Genomic DNA, 20,377 nt, shown 5'->3' on the forward strand with positions numbered 1-20,377 from the left:
ACACCAAAAAGATGTACAATACAAAAGAGAACAAAAAACGAGTCTTGCTTTCCATACCACTTCCGCTGGACACGATGTACTCTGGCAAAAAAACGACGATGTCATACATAGAAAACAACAATTATATAAGAAAATTTAAAGAAGCTGCTAATATGCAAAAAAACCAACCCAATGCAATAAAAATCAAGGTTTAATTCTCCATCAAGTGTGGTCAGCTCTTATAAAAAATCTACCTCAATCTGAGCTCGGACTGTATAAACGAGAACAAGAACACGTGACATCGTCCAGTATTATTCAATGTCAATAACGTTTCATATTTGCATTCTGTTATTGGGTTTATGAATAGCCAGATGGTTATGATTAGTATTTATTAATTCTCTTGTTTAAACTTTATTATACTATTTACCCCCCCGGAAGATGTAAATCCTACGATTTACAAAACTTGTGGGGAACTATTATTTCAGTATTTTGTATAACTGAATAATAAAAAATGTGGTGTAATCACCAATATATATCTTTTGAAGCAAAAAGGAACCAAAATTAGTAAAATACATAGTGGACCATTCATATTTAAATCTGCTTCTGTGGAGAAGATGAGCTTCATCCCACAGGATACTGTGTTTAGTATCAATACTGTGCTAGGCCAGACTTGGGGTTTCAAGTATTCGATACAGTTTTGGTGTTCATTAATTATTTTTTCTACAGTACAGCCTGTCTACTCAAGATATGTGAAATTACATTCACAAGGAATCTGATAGGAAAATATGCAGGATTAAGTTGAAGCTTCTTACAAATCTTCTTACAAAATAGGTTCAGAGATGCCAAATATATGAGAGTTTAGAGTCCTGCAGTCTAAGAAAGAATCCTTAGGTTTTGGAACTTAGGAGTCAGTTATCTGTTGTATTTAATAGTGGTTGTAGCCATTTAATTCCATTAAAGTTATGATAGCAACAAGTACTTATTGCAAATCTGAGGGAGAGGAGCAAACATTATGGGCTCTATTAATTAATGACTTGACAACACTGATTTTTTGGGTGGTGTGATGAACCGAATTTTGATCTATATATCTGACTCTAAAGGTAGGTTTCTGATAAACAGTGGTTGACAAAGTACAAGAGATTGTATTATTATTATTATTATTATTTCGGACAACTCCAGGAGTCCATAGACTCATCGAGGGAGGCCCTAAACATCATGTCCACACAACTATGCGATTACATTCTCACAGTATCTATCATACCTTGCCTTGAACTCGTTCACCGTCATAGCACCCACAACAGACTCTGGCAGCTTATTCCACTCATTTACCACTCTAAAAGTAAAGAACCCAGCTCTAACACCCCTGCTAACCACACTCTTGCCCAGCTTCCATAGGTGTCCCCCTAGTTTTCCCACCAGTCCTGATCTCAAAAATATCCTCTGAATTAATCCTATAGAATCCCTTTATCAATTTTAATGTCGCAATCATATCTCCCCTCCTCCGCCTATCAACTAGTTTCTGCAACCCACAAATCTTCAACCTGTTCTCATATGATTCATTCCATAGACCTGTTATCATCTTAGTCACTCGCCTCTGGATCCTCTCTACCTCCTCCCAATCAAGAAGGAACCGAGGTGACCAAATCTGGGCACAGTAGTCGAGATGAGGTCTTATCAAGGCACGGTACAGAGGTACAATAACTTGCTTGTCTCTGCTCGTCAAGGTATTTTTCAACAACCAAGTGAGTTGATGAGCTGATTTAGCTACTTTTGCAGTGTGCCCCCTAAACTTCATTTCCTTATCCACCAACACTCCCAAGTCCCTGGCCTCATCAATCTCTTGGAGTACAGTTCCACCAATGTGGTATACTGCTGCTAATCTTTTCACCCCAAAATGCAGAACCTTACATTTTGTCACATTAAATTGACATCCATTCTCCTTAGCCCAGAACTCCAATCTATCTAAGTCATCCTGCAAGACTTTGACATCTTCTGCATTCACTATTGCCCTACCCAACTTTGCATCATCAGCGAACAAATGAATTGTTCCACTTAGATCCTTCCCTATATCGTTAATGAACAGATTAAACAGCAGTGGTCCAAGAACAGAACCCTGCGGCACACCACTAGTCACAGGCCGTCTTTTGGACTCTACTCCTGAATAAACTACTCTTTGATATCTCTCCATCTCACCAACCCTATATCCATTCCCATATGTTGTAGTTTACGGATTAGTATTCCATGTGGTATCCTGTCAAACGCCTTTGCCAGGTCCAGCAGTATCACTGTAAATCCATTTCCCTTATCCAGTTCAGCCGTTACCTTGTTATAAAACTTGAGCAAGTTACTGAAGTATGATCTACCCTTCACAAAGCCATGCTGTCCCCTGTACAGTATCTCGTTTTCATCAATCCATTCCTGTATTTTTCCCTTGACTACTTTCTCTAAGACCTTGACAACGACTCCTGATATGCTGATCGGTCGGTAATTTGCAACCGTAGTCTTGGATCCTCCTTTATGCAGTGAAACTATTTTCCCCTCTTTCCACACCTTCGGGACTAAGCCAGACCTGAGACTCAGATTAAACAACATGGTCAAGGGCATTGATAATTCTTTAGCCGCTTCACGCAAGACCCGTGCCGGTATACCATCCAATCCCACAGATGTGTTCACATTAAGGTTCTGTAATAAACTAGTCACCTCCACTTCATTCATCACTATTCCCGTATAAACTAATGGTTCCTTCACTTTTTCAATGTCACCACCTGGATGATATGCTTTTGCAAAGTGCACGCTCAGTAACTCCACTATATCGACTGATTTAGTGACCTACTTACCATCTTCATTCCTTAAAATCATTTTGCCGTGTACAGTTTTTTTCTTGCTTGCAGCATATTGAAAGAACTGTTTTGGATTCTCTTTTGCTTGCAAAGCTAGTTTCCTTTCATAATCCGCTTTTACTTTTTTTTACCACACTCGTTAAATTTCTGGCCTGCACTTTATACCGTTCGTGTGCCTGCAGGTCACCCCTTTCTTTAAATTCCCTCCACAGTTGTTTCTTTTTTTTGCAGCTCTAGCTTAATGGTGTTATTCATCCATTTAACCCCTACTTGTTTTACTATTCGGACCCTAGGTATACAATCAGCCATTACCTCCTGTAAATGCTCCTTGACCACTTCCCATGCTCTATCGACGTCCAGCCCTTGCAGTTGTACATGCCATGGCACTGATCCAAGCAATCTCCTAAGCTTGTCATACTTGCCAGCACGGTAATTCCACATATACCCTGTCTTAATCGAAAATTCCACACCTTTAGCCACCTCCCAGGTCAAGACCTTATGATCACTCTCACCAATAGGTGGCAACATGGTCATATTCATTACAGTCAAATTCTCAGATGCTATTACCAGGTCAAGCACTCTCATGCCCCTAGTATTTTCAATTACATGCTGTCTCAGATAGTTATCCCTTAATAATTGAATAAAATCCTTTTCCTTCTTCACATGTGTCCTCTCCTCCTTCCAATCAATGTTACCATAGTTGAAATCCCCCATAATAATTACCCTCCTTCCACTCATTTCATCAATTTCCCTATGCATACTATCTCCACCATCTATTCCATCACCTGGTCTATAGCAGCACCCAACTGTATATTTTATTCTGCCAGTCTCAATCTCACACCAAATAGCCTCAAATGAGCTCCTTTCACTATCCTGCGATACAACTTCAATTCTCCTTGGCTGCAGTTCATCAGCAATCATGAATAATACCCCCCTCCCCATTTTATTCTCTCTGTCCCTCCTAAACACACTATAACCTACACATTCTATCCCACTAACTATATCTTCTTCCGTCAGCCATGTTTCACTAATGCCAATAACCTGTGGCCAGGAAGAGCCAATCAAGGCCAAAAATTCTTCCTTCTTGTTCCTAATACTCCTGGCATTAGTATACATGAAATGCAGTGATCCCTTAGTCCCACCCCTATATTGATACGTTATTCTAAATGACCCATTCCCATTTTTTGTCCTTAGTGCTGGCTCGGGTACATTATATACATTCTTACACTCATCTGTCTCACTGATGTCAGCATATCCATTCCCCCCCCCCTCCTTGGTAGTTCTAGTTTCCCTGGTTTGGACATCCATTTTCACTTCATTCAGCAACCATCTTTCCAGTCTCCGCACACCAAGTCCATTCAAATGCAGGCCATCCATCTTGTATAAGTCCTTTCGCCCTTCAAACTCATTCCACACGTCCACGAATTCCACACCACACCGTCTGCATAACCTACGCATAATGTCATTTGCAATTATGGCCCTCCTCCTGAACTCCTCTCTGTCATACCGCGGCAACAGACTAACCAATCTAACCCCTCACTCTTTTCTTTCGCTACCTTTAACAATACTTTCAAGTCCTCTCTCAGTCCTGATCATTGTAAGTAAGAAGGATGTCTAAGAATGGTAAACTATCAGGACTTTCTTTTTTCATGGTGAATTGAATACATGGGTAGCTGCTATTAATCCAGTGTAAGAAGGTGGTAAGTTTGGTTTCAGAATGGAACCAAAAACATCATTGATGCAGTGAAATCAGAGAGCAGGTTGGGGATGAATGAATGAAAACAGGTTATCTTCCAGATGGTTCAAGAAACAGTTCACCAGAGGTAAAGACAGAGAGCTACCCATGGCCACTTCAAACTGTTTGCAGATCTTGTTTTTCCAGCTGAAATAACCTGATTGTATAGCAAATTCAGAAGTCCTCACAGTCATCATACACACCTACCAGCCATTGAATTAAAAACTTTTATTTAATACAGATGTTTTTGTATAAGTATGCGACTGCCAATACCAATGCTCTTCAATTCCCTGCACATGAGTCAGTGATATGTGGGTCAAGAACAGTCTTCAATTAAATGCTTCAGTCAATTGCTGGACACAGGAAGTTCTGTTTGTCCATACAAGCCTTCTCAGATGTTGATTTTCTTTCTCACACTGTGTTAGGACCACAGTTGTTCCTCTTAGACAAGCATTGTGGGTTATTTTTCCACTGATTAAACACCCAGGATATCTCACCTTTTGAAATACCAGTCAGCACTACTGTTTTCAAAATTGTGGCTCCAGCCAGCCAGGCATCCACAATAAGTCTTTTATCAAACTCTGAAAGATCCTTTATTTTTACCATTGTGATTAATGCTATTGATGATTACTGAACAGCAGCAATTTCTTAAATAATTGCCTAGAATATGTGGTGATTCTTATGACCAAGTATTTTGCATATACACTGCATATGTGACAATTACATACACCTGCATAAATGTTTCTGATTCAGTGGCTGGTATGTGGAGAAAAATAACGTGGTCAGACAACTGAATGTTGGTAATCTTCTAATTTCTGTTTTTGTTATTTATTTTGAGGGGGGGGGGAGTTTCCATGTTGTATTTGAATGTCATTAAACTTCATCATTGATGTTAATTTTTTTTACTTCATTGTTTTTATTAACTTAATGAAGCTACCCCATATCTCCAACCAGAGGCTAAGTTGAATGACCAATATAAAATGTTTAATTTATACCAAAAGGATAATTTAAAAGATGTACCTGGTTGTTTAGAGCTACAGTTCATTTATTCATTATATCTAGTAAGGGCACGTATGTTTTGAAACTTTTGTTTCAATTTGGTGTGTGTGTGTGTGTGTGTGTGTGTGTGTGTGTGTATGCGAAACATTATACATATATAAAATGTTTTCATTTTTTCAGGAGTGAAGTAAGCTAATCCTAGAGACAGTACAATACCAGGACAAATCAGAGAAAAGATGGAATAAGTTCTAATCACTTCGCCTTTCAAAAATCAGTTTAATATCTGATATGGGGGTTGATGAGGACCCATATCAGATATTAAAGTGATAAGAACAAATGCTACACTTTTTGCTTCTTGGCTTTTTGGTTAATGCCAAAATGTGGCATCTATTCTTATCAGCTTAATAATATCTATTATGTGGACCCCCAAGCAACATTCCCTCTGTGTTGTACAGGTGCATGGCTGTGCAGTGACTGAGATTCTCCTATGCACACTGAATTATTGCTGCACAGCTGAAATTTTCATTCAAAAACACTGCTGGTTCTAAGTCACTCTTTACACAGCTGTTTTTGCATTCTTTTCCTGGTGTTCTGCATTGGATTAATCCAATTAGGTCATGTGATCTTGGCTGGCCAGTGGGCCTCAATAGGAATGAAATGAGCAGCCTATTTTCCAACAGATGGGAAAACAATCATTGGCTGGAGCAGTAGCTTTACTAAAGTCAACTAGCAGCAGAAACCTGAAGTTATGTGGAACCTGAAGTTAGGTGGAATAGACTCAAAGCCCTGTGTGAAGGTGGCATCACTTTTAAAGTACCGCACAGTCGTCAGGTCATGTAAAAATTTTCTCCTCAGAGCAGTAGCAGCTCCACACAGTTGTAAAAAAACATTAAAGGGAATATTGACCCCAAGATATTAAACTGTTTTTGGGAAGGACAAAGTGTTTGGGGGTTTACTCCACCTTTGTTATGAGTCGTATTTTTGTACTACCTCGCTCCTCTCGGTGTATCACTTCTCAGCATTTTAGCTAAGAACAAAGTGTACTGTAGTTTGTATATATAATTGTGTGTGCACTGAGGCATGGTCAAAAAAGTTTGAAAAACACTGATTTAGATAATGAATACATTGGTAATTAGCTGACTGGTAATACCTGAGTTGTAATAGATCAGCTGGGAAGAAAGTTCTAGAGTGGAAATTAGTTCATGATATCTTAAGTGTATTAGATGTATAATATTTGGTGTACATTTATTCCCTTGAGGATATTATATACTCCAGAAAATGATAGTGTTTCAGATCCTGCAGTTGCCTCTTACTCTTAAAATATTATGTTTGTGTGTGTGTGTAATATTTATTTATTTTTTTCCTATTTATTTCAGGTGATGATATGTCATACGAAATGAAAATTCAACTTGTACTGTACTTGGTAAGTAATTTTCAGCTAAGGTTTCAAATTATATCATTATATTATAAATTAAAGATGCCAAGAAATTATATTCTTGGTTTCATCCTTTATCTAAGTGTAAGCAAACAAAGTTTGTGCATGAAGTAACTTGCATGACTGGGCTACTTATATATAGAGGCTAATGACTTCACATCAGTTATGTTAGTATCCCATAATGCAACACACACACATATTCTTATGGACATGTATAATGCTATGCATTATAGGAAGGGCCGCTACCCAGACCAATTTCAACCTGTATTGAAGTCTCATCAGTGAGAGCCAGACCCCAGAAGTAATACCAAAGTTGAAGTAATGTAGAAGTCATATTTCCATATACAAGTAGTCAGAAAGTGTCGCACCTTATTACTAAAGTACTCTGGATTAGAGATAGATGTTGAAAGCTTTTTCACTTGGTTATACTATAAATTAAAGATGCCAAGAAATTATATTCTTCGTTTCATTCATTATCCAAGTGTACTAAGGCACTTGATGTGAGTCATTGCCTCTGTATACAAGTACACCAGTTGTGAACTCACTTCATCTCTAAACTTTATATGCTTATATACTTACCCATCTCTAATCCAAAATATTTCAGTAATAAGGGGTGACACTTTTTGACTACTTGTATATGGAAATGTTATTTCTGCATTGCTTCAACCTTGGTATCACTTCTGGGTAGTGGCCCTTCCCATAATGCATAGCTTTATACATGTCTGTAAGGATATATGCATTGCATTATGGGATACTAAGACAACTGATGTGAAGGCATTAGCCTCTATATACAAATAGTCCATTTCTGAAGTCATTCACATTAGGATGTTATGGACAAAACCAAGAATATAATTTCTTGGCATCTTTAATTTATTAGTATAAGCAAGTGAAAAAACTTTAAACATATATCATTATACATGCATACGTGTTGTTTATTATTTTAACGGTATAATAGAACACAGAAACTAAGTAAATAATTAATTTATTAACTTGATGCTGATATTTCGCTGGTATTATAACCAGCATCTTCAGAGCACAAAAACAGTTTGTCACAATACGCGAGACTACAACAACATGGTGTACTTCAACAAAATTGTAGCAGCAACACAAAGACTAGAGTCCTGATTTTGGCGCCCTCTATCTGAAAAAAAAAAAAAAAAAACCCGCTATCATATATTACTAGAGTCCTAAAAAAGTGCTAGTTTTTTCTTAATATGACTGTCTCCCAGATCTTCGGCAAGTTAATACAGCCATATTTGTTGAGATTTGGAGTGTGTTTTAGGGCTTCTGTCGCCTCTAAGAACAATCTCTCTGATTTATATGGGTTTCTGTGTAGTACTTTTGTGTTTTTCCAGTTGATCCTGTGTGCAGGGGTATCCAGAGCATGGTCTGCTAGGCCCGACTTCCCATAATGATATTTCCGGACGTATCGTTTATGTTCGCTGATGCGGATATTCACAGTTCTTCCTGTTTGACCGTAGTAGGCTTGATTGCATGAGCAGGGTACTTGGTATACTCCTGGATGTGATAAAGGAGGAATGCTGTCCTTGTATACCAAGTACCCTGCTCATGCAATCAAGCCTACTACGGTCAAACAGGAAGAACTGTGAATATCCGCATCAGCGAACATAAACGATACGTCCGGAAATATCATTATGGGAAGTCGGGCCTAGCAGACCATGCTCTGGATACCCCTGCACACAGGATCAACTGGAAAAACACAAAAGTACTACACAGAAACCCATATAAATCAAAGAGATTGTTCTTAGAGGCGACAGAAGCCCTAAAACACACTCCAAATCTCAACAAATATGGCTGTATCAACTTGCCGAAGATCTGCGAGACAGTCATATTAAGAAAAAACTAGCACTTTTTTAGGACTCTAGTAATATATGATAGCGGGGTTTTTTTTTTTTTTTTTTCAGATAGAGGGCGCCAAAATCAGGACTCTAGTCTTTGTGTTGCTGCTACAATTTTGTTGAAGTACACCATGTTGTTGTAGTCTCGCGTATTGTGACAAACAGTGTTTTTGTGCTCTGAAGATGCTGGTTATAATACCAGCGAAATATCAGCATCAAGTTAATAAATTAATTATTTACTTAGTTTCTGTGTTCTATTATACCGTTAAAATAATAAACAACATGTTCGACGAACACATAAGTCTGTCCACACGTTTATACGTGCATACATTGTTGCTCTTTTCAAAATTGCTCTAGCAAGCAGGCACCTACAATAAACCCTTTATTGAACTTTGAAAGATCCTTTTTTGTTTTTCTCATTATGATCAACATTGTTGACAATTACTGACCAGCAGCATTCTTAAATACTTGCCTAGAGCATGTGATGCACATGACCAAGTATTTTGCATATATACTGCATAAGTGTATATGCAAAACATAAGTTTGTTATGTAAAGGTTTCTAATTCAGTGGGTGGTATGCATACATTCAGATATTCCCTTAATATGCAGAAAAGGAATCTGAGATATTTTTTACTTGAGAGCTAGAGACTGTGAGCTTTGAAGCTGTTACATGCTTTGCCAATAAGACCTTTTCAACTGTAGCGAGTTTAGCTGGTTTCGTAGGGAAATAGATTTTTTTTTATTATTCCTTAAAACAGAAAAATGGGCTACAACAGAGAAGCATAATCTCTCCTCATAGTCTTAATTGCGTGAGCTGTAATTAAAAAAAAATTTAAAAAACAGTACATTAGCTAGCTGGTTTGGCCGTTTCATGGGGATGGAAAGAAATTGAGTTTCCCAAAGCCATATTACCTCAATTCCTCCTAATTCTCCCTTTGCTGCAAGCTGTCCAAATGAAATTGGATCATCGGCTTGAATAACAACACTTTTCTTTTCTTTGGCCTTGTAAAATAATGTAACCATTACATTAATTAAATAATTATTAAATTAAATATATATTTGCAAATAAGAAATTCGACAACAAATAAATGTTTATAAAGTAGAAAATTATTATCATCATCAAATTCCTGACATGTACCCTCAACGGGTGTACAGGATACGATAGTACTACATGAAAAATTTACATCATTATTAACTTCCTATCAAAAATTTTCCTCCAAATCAGTCTGTTACTTGTCAAGACTCCAATATTATCAGATTTTATATTTCTATCATCTAAGGCACTTTGTACCGTATCAATCCACCTATATCTTGGTCTTTGTCTCTGGGTCATTTTCCTGCCAACCTGGCAGAGAACACTTGTTTTGCTAATCTTTCCTCGCCCATTCTGTTTAAGTGACCATACCACCTGAGATTAGCTCTGCTAACGCATTCCTGGATGCCAACAATGTCAAGTCCTTTCCTAATATCCTCATTTTTAATATGATATTGCCATTGATGCCATCTGTTCACGCCTATAATCTTTCTCAGGAATCTCATATCTGCAGTCTCTAGTCTTTTGTCAAGTGTTTTACTTCTGACACAGCTCTCAGATCCATAAGTTAAAACTGGTTTGAACATTGTCTTGTATAAAGCTAATTTAGTGTTCTGACTAATTTCTCTCCTATTCCATATGAATTTATTCAATTGACTTCCTACCATACCAGCTTTGTTGATTCTATTGTCTATTTCTATATTTAATTTACCATCTTCACTAAAAATCGTGCCTAAATAGCTGAAATGTTTTACTTGTTCCACAGGTTCCCCGTTCACAACACAGTTGACATTTTCAACAATTCTACCTATTTTTATTATCTTTGTCTTTTTAATGCTGACCTTCATACCATATCTATTACAACAGTTATTCAATTTAGTCAGGGAACCTACAAACTTGTAGGGGATTTATTCAGAAGTATAACATCGTCCGCATAAAGCAAAGAGCTGACATTAATATCTCCAATTCTGATATCATGTTTAATACCACTTTCCTTCATAATGTGATCCATATAGATAATGAATAACAGAAGGGATAATGTACATCCTTAACTATGGCCACAACTGCACAATAGCTCCAAAAGAAATACTACATACTCAGCAAATTATGTCTAAAATAGAATGAAGCATAGCCAATGTCTTTCTCATCTAGCTTTGTTACAGTGAGGAAGCTATGCCAGAACAAGAATATCATTAAAGAGGATACGGGCAGTGCTACAGTGATCATTGATCACTCTGAATATGATTGAAAAATGCCAATCCTACTGAAATGCTGATCTACATATGATTTGACTCTGATCCTACTCAATACGCAAAATTGCCATCCTAAAATTGCCAGAAAATGTTAAATCCTAGTTTTTGAATAATTATGGTGACTGCTTGTAGCTGTTCAAAAACTTAGACCTATAATCCTACTCACATTCCTGATTAGTGGACTGCTAAAAATACACAGAAACACTCTTCTGAGAGTGATGATCATTGCCACCCCTATCCACACACACACACATGCACATATTTTTGAACTTAGTATTTAGCCAGCTTATGAAGTGTCTCGTTACAGGCCATTCTGCTTCTTGTGTTAAAAATTTTGCATCTTGCATATTCAACATAATCTTCAAAGATACCGACTTTATGGTCAGTTTTGATATAGCCTTACTTTACGCTGTCCATATAAATGAAACTTCTGAACTTATTCCAGCTCTCTTTTCCCCTGATATTTCTGCCTTATTCACTTTTACCATGCATCCTGATTATTTTATGTAGAATGAAAAAAATCTACGAATAGCATAAAGGAACAACTATGGATTCCTCCCTGTCTCACCACCTTAGCCAGTCTTTTTATGGAGCAATTTGAAAGAAATCTGTAGACTCCTCTCCACTCAAAGCCACACTATGGCTGCACTACATTGATGTATTCTCCATTCAGCTACATAGCGTGGATATGTTGGAAATTTTTTTAGCATATCTTAACAACCAACACCCTAGGATCTATTTTACCATTGAAAAAAAAAAATAATAATAATAACTGCATGCTTGACACTCTAGTCACCTACCTACCCAAAAGATTCTTATTCTTTTCTCTCTACAGAAAATCTAAACACACACACACACACACACACACATACACACATGAGTAAGTACATTTGTCATCTTTAATATCATCACCTCTAATCTTCATGAGATTTGAATCTCATTCTGCCATGGATGTTTTTGAATATATTTAGATGGAAAATGAACTTGATTGTTTGGTGTGAGGTTTGAAGTGGCTTAAAAAGTTCTATGCTTAATCTCGAGAGCATCGGTTCCCAACCGGTGGTACACATACCCCCAAGAGTACATGCTGGGCCATTCAAGGGTACACGAAAAATAATCAGTAATGGCAGAAAAACAAGTAAAGTAAACAAAATGCAAAATGTTAGTTATGGAACAATAAATGTCAGTATTTAAAAACAGCTATTTTAAAAACAAGGGGTACAATTTAAAAGAAATGGATTTAAAATTTTCTTCAAAAATTTAGTGCACCCATGTACTAATGTATTGTAAGTATACCTTTTATGGGCAGAATTTACATTAAAGAAGAACACTAGAGCTACCTGTTTAGACTATATATATATATATATATATATATATATATATATATATATATATATATAGGTCTATCTGCTGAAATGAATTACATCTGTGACCCTTCCTTTTAGCTAGTGGCTCTGTCATTCCCCTCCCACAAAAAAAAAAAAAAAAAAAAATATATATATATATATATATATATATATATATATCTCCCAAAACACACATCACAAAAAATCCACTGTCATACTTTACATCTTGGCTACCTCTGAAAAACTTTCATATGTTCACGTAAGATTTAATACTTGATCTCCTTAAGCCTTATTTCAAAATTAGTTGCCCATATCTCTTCTCCAAAAGATCCTCTCCATCACCTAGATCACCTTATTGTCTACAATATTCCTTGCTCCTGCAAATTGAAATATTATGGTTGAACTAGAAGAATAGTCAATATTTAACTGGATGAACATAAAAAATATGCCCAGTGTCTATGCCACAGCCAGTCTCCAGACAGTGCCATTGATACACACCATAAGATACATTGGAAGAAAACCACATATATTATGCAGATGTAAATTAAGTTTGAGAGATTATTTTTAGAATATACCACAGCTCTGCAGCATTCTCCTGGCCTAAATAAAAACAGCTACCTAACTATCAGTCAAGTCATTTTGAATGAACTCAGTCACTGTTTGCCTTCTTGTTGATGTACTAGCACACACATATACATCTCATATCCTTGTGCCCTAGTTACCATATGAAATATTGGATGATAATAATAATAACTAAATAAAAGTAATCATTATCTGTATACATCTGTTAAAACATGAGTGATAAGTAGCATCTTAAATATCCATACTGCATTAATTAAACTGGTTATTCTTTGGTATAGCTAGCAAAATGTAGCATGATGTACTTTTAGAGAGAATGACACAATTTCCACGTGTTATTTGGCTAAAATATTGATGTTCAAGCCATCACAGGCTGAGCGTATGTTGTTGGAGGTGGAATCTCATTTTTTTAGCAGCCAAATTCTTTGCTGCATCCCCAGTGCTTACCTACATTGGTGAGCCAAATAGTAGTTAGCCTGGTTAGACAGGTGGAAAATCTTCTCTGCTTTCCCACCATCCAAATCCCACTTTGGATTTGGATGCTGGTAATGTCTGTGGGTGGTAATGAATTTCATCACTGAGCATCAGACTAGCATCTTGCTTATTGGAGGCCTGAAATGGTTTGAACAAGTACCATTCTTTATCTGTAGAACAGTTTCTGAATTTATTTAGATGGAAAATCCACTGCTGTGCTATAAAATTTCAACATTCACATGTAATGATTCACTTTTAAAAAATAATAAATAAAAATGGTAGTTACCCAGGAATCTCCCCAGTCATATAATAAGACTGAAGAAAACCTAGGAGTGATTAACATATAAAGTGGGTGAAGCATGATACCCATTACCACACACACACACACACACACCTGCCTTCCACAGGAAAGGCACTACCTCTGTGGTACTAGACATCACCAGGTGATAGATGGGATGGTATTACAATGTGCTACCCTTCACCATCCTAATTTGTTGGAGACTTGAAGCAGCCAAAAACTATGTTTAGACTTCTGGGCAGGTTCTAATTTACTTCCATTTTTTCCAACATGCAGTAATGATTAATATTTTCAGAGCCAAATATAACAAAGAGAGGTAGCATTTCTTTTTGAGAATACAGCTTTAAAATAGCTATTCTGCAGATTCATTAGATAATACATGAAGTGAACTTAAATGATAGTGAAGAATTTAAATTGCAGCATTTGTAGAGCTCCCCCCATCACACATACACATAAACTACTCTTCACACCCTCAAGCCATACACAGGAGTAATAGCAGTGGCAGTAAGATTATTCCATACCTACCTGACCTAGAAGCTTCCTGAGGTATAGGTAGGTCAGCTAGCAAATCTTGCCATGGGCGTATGTTTGTGATTGTCTTCACTTGGGAGATGAACTTTCACAGCCAAGGGTGAAATCACTGTCCTGCTTATTGAAGGCTTAAATTGGCTTGAAAAAGTTATTTAGTCTCTAGCACCTGGTTTCTGGACTATGTAAAAAATAAATACAAAAAAGTATAAAATTAATAAAAATTGGAAAATCTTACTGCCAGATGGCTCTAAAAGGAGTGAGCTGTGATGAATATTCCAGCTTTGTTCAGAAAATAGTAGTTATGTTGTTTTGACATTTATGACTCACCCATAAATAAAAGTTGTTCATATTAACAAATGAACCACTTTTATTTATGGATGAGTCATGTTTGGGCACAATTTATTTTTGCGCCCAAACATAAACACATTAGAATGTTGACCCACAAAAATGTTTTTGCTTTCAGTTTGGCCACATTCAATATAAAAATATGGATTATGTTTGTGAATATTTGCATTTCTGATGAATCCACATTCCTCCTTAGCTAAAGGTACTTTTGCAAAAATAATAAAATGCATGATTTAAAGCAGTATTTAATATTAGTGTGTTTTGCAGAAATAGCTGTAATCCTTGGTTGGCATGGTCTTTATATTACAGTTATTTTGACTATTAGTTAATAATTTTATTATTAATGCAGTGAATGTGACTGCAATATTTCAAATACCTCACCACACACACATACCAAACTATCAGTGGGTATAGAGTATTTTTAGGATCCCTGAGTAATTTCTTTTAGCCTGTTAAGGTCTCTCCAACCTCTAGATTGGAAGAAGAAGAGTAGGGTGAGACCATTGTGCTAATAATGAGGTAACTGTTGTTGTTGCTGTTTCATATAGCATTACTTTTTAAAGTTATTTTAAGGGTTATCAAAAAAAAAGTTCACTGAATAAATGAAATAAATACTGATCATTTAAAAAAAAAAAAAAAATTCTTAAGTAAAATAGTAGCATTCAGATTTTAATATACACATTTCTGTTTATCCCTAGGCTAGCAAGTATTTGATTGATTTTGAAGCAGCTCACTGCACTCCTTTACCAGCAAATGTGTTCCAACTTCCTTGGAATCCTGCAAAATTTGGAAAGGAAGTAAATGGACCATGCTACATTCACCAGGACTCTCATCTTTGACCATAATAGAATGATAATATTCTTTGCAAACTATAAATTTACACCAATTTCTTATGAAGACCAGAGACCTTTTGACATATAGTTTTGTCAATTATCAGCCGATATATTCCTTTTACAATCTACAAGGACCATTGCAGCATTGGAAATTATGGAGACAAGTATTAGTATTTCCATAAACCTACACTTTCTTTAGCCTTCATGGAATATGGAAGGTTAGACGTGATACAGTTGCCTTCATATCTATTAGCTGGTTGAGACTTTAGTTGTTTATGTATAAACAAACGTGTCATTGTGTGTGTGTGTGTGTGTGCATGTGCGTATATGCATGTGCAGTAGAGAGAAAAGTAAATACTGGTTATCTTGAAAGATGGACATCCTATCCTATTTTTTTACAAAAGACCACAGGATTTTTTTAAAAAAAAAATCTTGACCCATTTATTTTTTCACAGTTATCCTCAAAACATCATTTTGTAGTAGCTTATTAAAATCTACATGCACATGTTTTTTTTTTATTTTATTTTATTATTTTTATTACTGATTTTTTGAACTGTGATACCTGTAGAAAGAATATGTGGGTTGTAAATGTAAAGCATTCTTTATGCATGCATTCATTTCCTGTTTTATTTCTTGTCATAAGAAGTTGAAAACAGTTTGTTTATAATCATATATTCATACATAGATATGTTGAAAGGATAAACTTCTCGTACCAAGTTGCTTCTTTTGTGTTGCAAGACTTATACCAGCTTTCATTATTTAACATTCTGAAATATATTTTATCAGAAAATTTCCTGAAGTCAGGAAGTTTTTCGAAAAATAGAATTTCATTTATTCGTATTTTCTTCACTTTAGTTGAGCATAAACTTAGTTTTGAATCTTGTGCTGTTTCATGATAATGTTATAAATGTAAAAGAATGAAAAATATCTTTTAAATGTACATAGTTCATTCTTGAAAAATCTTTTAATGATGATTGCCAGAATACATGTATTTTAAACTGTAATGAATAGTTCTGTCTGTTAAACAGATTAATGTTAATATATGAATGAATCTTTTAATGGCTGGGCTTAATTTTATTGCTTTTTTTTTTTTTCATAAAATATGTAGGACAATGTATATGCCTGTTTTATTTATATTGTGATTGAGAAACCTTATTTATGTATTAATTGTCATACCAAGATAGATATATTTAATAAATAATCGGGGATTCTTTAAATGGCAAAAAAAAGAAGTAAATTTACATGTTTAGTTATAAAAGGGGACAATGCTTGTAAAAATTTGATGCATGAATCTCTGTAGGGGGGAAGAGGGAGAAAAAATTTGATAGAATCTCCTTCCTTTTAAATAATGACCAACCATAAATTCAGAGACATCAGACTTCAAAAGAGGGACCATGCTGCATCTCTTGAACAGCAGAATGTTATACCTGAAAATATTGTTTTCACTGCTCTTTATGATGCAATCTATGCTTTAATACTTAAAAATTAACTAAATGGCCTTCTAGACTGGTCAGTCATTTATTCTCGCACTATGTATGTGCAACACTTTAAGTGTTGTATTTGTACAAAAGAATTAAATTATAAATGCAGTTGACAAAAAGATAAAGGAATCTTTTTTGTCAACTGCATTTATAATCGAAAATTTAGGGTCACACTTAGCTTCATAGCATGCATCAGTAATAGTGATTGTCATCGACTTCAAGAATGTTTTTTCCTTGAATTTCCAGTCATATGAATATTAATAATTGCATGTATACATTTATGGTTTTACATAAGAAGTTTGACAGATTTATGCATCAAGATATTTTGATAAGGGTTTATTTTTTTAATCAATTCTTTCACATCACCATGGAAGAAAAATATTTCAGTTGCTTTTATTAAATATTGTTGACTGTGCTTACTGAAGTAGTAAGATCTGAACTCATTCTTCCACATTTCATTTAGCATTCATTGCAGAAAAATTTCACAGATGTTGACTTGACAAATGTCTAGAATGATCAGTTTATATATATATATATATATATATATATATTTTTTTTTTTTTTTTTTTTTTTGTTAGAACCATATAATTGCTGTGATTTGATGTTTTGTTTTTTTTAACTCAGAAGTGGATATGCTAAATTCATATACATGTTATCATGTTATTCATATCTTGCTCTATCCACTTGATAAATATAAACATGTACATCTGCACCATATCATTAGTGAAAGAAATCTTAAAGCTTTCATTTTCAAAATAAAATAAAAATTGAATAATGTATACTTTTGTTTTATTTTGAAAGAAATGTTTGGATCATAACTAAATCTTTCTTTCTTTCTTTTTTTCTGTTTCAGCAGAAACTGGTAATTTTCTGAAAACTATATATTCTCAGCTATAATTAATATTTATATTATTTTTATTGAAAATTCTGCTACTACTTGTTTAATATATGCACATTAGAACTTCCCTCCACATAAAGTTAAAGAAATGTACTTGTGGAATTCCTTCTTTATGCTATTTTTTTTTTAATGTTTAGTGTTAAACTTTTAAGCCATTACATTATTATAAAAGCAAACACATTTGTTTATAATATTCATACTTGCTTCTATAAGTTATTATATATTATTATAATAATATCATTATATATTAAGAATGAGATTAAAAACAGAACAACTTGCTAAAAATTCCCCTTATATCACTGTAAAAAAAAATTTTATATCCAAATGATTTCGCATTCATCTGCATGATCATGTAATAAGTAATGTATATAATGTGTATTGTACACATTATGCATATTAGTAACTTAATTCATGCCGTATGGATTTTGTTTAATATTAGTTGTATTTATTTCAATTCAAATCTTTTTTGTTGCTATTACTACTGCTCTGATGCATTTAAAAAATAATAATCAATGGTGATTGTGTGAATTTGTGATTTTGCAAACCTGTATTATAAATTATAATTAGTAAATAGCAACTGTTATTAAACAGTTCAATTTTACATTTCATCAGGATTGTATTTTTTATTATAATTCAAAACTGAAAATAGCACTAAGCATGGCATCCTGAAGGAATATTGTATTAATGCTAATATTTTCTTTTGTGCTCTTTCTGTTATTAATCATACGAAATGTAGAATTTTATGGAATAAGATTTTGTGTGTTTTTTTTTTTTCAAACATAACAATAAATTTAAACTTGTTAATGTTTAAGTCAAGACGTAGTGTGCATTTGAGTAAACAATAATTAAGTATAAAAATATACATTTACTCCTTTATTACAACACAGAAAATGCTGCTTTCAGCATTTTCTGTGTTGTAATATATTTTATATATATATATATATATATATTTAATCAGGGATTACATTTTTATAAACAGAACTGCTGTTGTGGGGTGTCTACTTTCACACTGTGATAAATTTGTTATTATTCTTTAGTACAAACACTTACTGAATTATTTTCTCTGCTTATTAAATAGTCTTATCATTTCTTTATTTAGAAGATTATCACTTTAGCTATAAACAGGTATTACTCTCCTTGTCTTAATACTGTAAAAAATTTTAACAATTTGCTGGTGCCAGTGATAATGCAGATGGATATAATGTGTTAAACTTTATCTGTTTATTCAAAAAGTGTTCATGAATGCTTTTCTGAAAGGAATGATTCATTCTTTTATGTCTGATAATAAAATAATGTTCTGTTAATTCCTCCTCCAAATAATACGTTTTATAGTGTGTGTGTGTGTGTGTTATAAAATGTCTTTAGGTCTAAATATCTTAAGTAGGTCAGTCTTAAATGGTATTTAAGACTGACCTATTTTATAGACTAAAAGTCGCATGTTGGTTCTTTTATCAAAATGAGATAGGATAATAAGAAACACGTTATATCCCTTCAACCTAATTTTTAAGACAAACATACAACTACAATGAATCAATTAATTGCTAAATAGCTGTTATTATCAAACTCTTCTCTATTTAATAAGTCAATCCAAATACATTCTAAGATTGCCTGATGACAATGCATAGGATACCCACTTTACAAGTTTTAATATTAGGTTGTGATGACTGGTTTTCCCTTTCAGTCATTTCCGACTGTAGGTGACCTTTGTAGGCATTGCCCACCAGTATTCCTGGTGAGATTTTTACAGGGTAGTTCACCATTGCTTTCCCCCAACTCCCCAGTTTTATTCAGACTTGGGACCGGCATATGGCTGGGACGTATCCATGATGTAATCCATGTGTGTGTGTTCACAGGACTGGTTTGCCTGTTCTGTGGGACAAAAAACCCAAGTTTCTAGGTGAAATAACCAATAACCCTCTACCTCTGTGAGAATGGCTAAGGTTGTGATGAACAATGGAATTTTAAAAAAACTTAACCTGCCTATGCAGAGTTGTGAACATCTCATATGTGGGTTAAGTATAGTTTCATGGTTTCTTATTTTATTTATATTATTTTTTTTCGTAATCTGGAAATTGCTCTAGAAACCAAATATGGAACTTTTTTTCAAGCCATTTGAAGCCTCTAGTAAGAAGGGCATTGGGCTCAAACTGGATGAGGAAATTCCTCTCCCACCTAAAGACAGTCACAAACATTCAAACCTGCAGCCTGTTAGTTGAAGAGCAAGTATGGCTATGCATTCAGCCAAATACCATGCACAAATTGCATGGTATATTTCAACAGGTTCTTGAACACCTACAATGGTATTCACTAAGTATGGCTACAACATATCAAATTGAAATGATTATTTCAAGCTCGCTTCTAGTTCAGAAGCTTAGGGCTTGGACATTATTCGTAACTTATTTTAATTTTTAATGGTATTATAACACTAAACAAAATTAAATTATAAAAGAATGTTTAT

At 34.7% G+C, this 20,377-nt stretch overlaps 1 protein-coding gene and 1 non-coding gene across 3 annotated transcripts in view; one reads left to right on the top strand and one right to left on the bottom strand.

Annotated features, from left to right (window-relative positions):
- Nucleotides 1–17,525, top strand: part of LOC150103921 (phosphatidylserine lipase ABHD16A) — a 304,831-nt gene extending 287,306 nt beyond the window's left edge. For both annotated transcript variants that reach the window (XM_090396602.1, XM_090396603.1), the window contains 2 exons: nucleotides 6,930–6,976; nucleotides 15,406–17,525. In XM_090396602.1, coding sequence (XP_090252728.1) covers nucleotides 6,930–6,976; nucleotides 15,406–15,546 — 188 coding nt within the window. In that variant the 3' untranslated portion in view covers nucleotides 15,547–17,525. The remainder of the gene's footprint in view (nucleotides 1–6,929; nucleotides 6,977–15,405) is intronic.
- LOC150103922 (U2 spliceosomal RNA) lies at nucleotides 5,736–5,935 on the bottom strand. Its single transcript, XR_016548738.1, has one exon. It is a non-coding gene; the product is annotated as a U2 spliceosomal RNA (small nuclear RNA).
- Nucleotides 17,526–20,377: the final 2,852 nt, after the last annotated feature.

This window comes from Typopeltis vanoorti, chromosome 8 (assembly GCF_054136105.1).
Source record: "Typopeltis vanoorti isolate ZY-2024b chromosome 8, IOZ_Tvanoo_1.0, whole genome shotgun sequence".
NCBI lineage: Eukaryota > Metazoa > Arthropoda > Arachnida > Uropygi > Thelyphonidae > Typopeltis > Typopeltis vanoorti.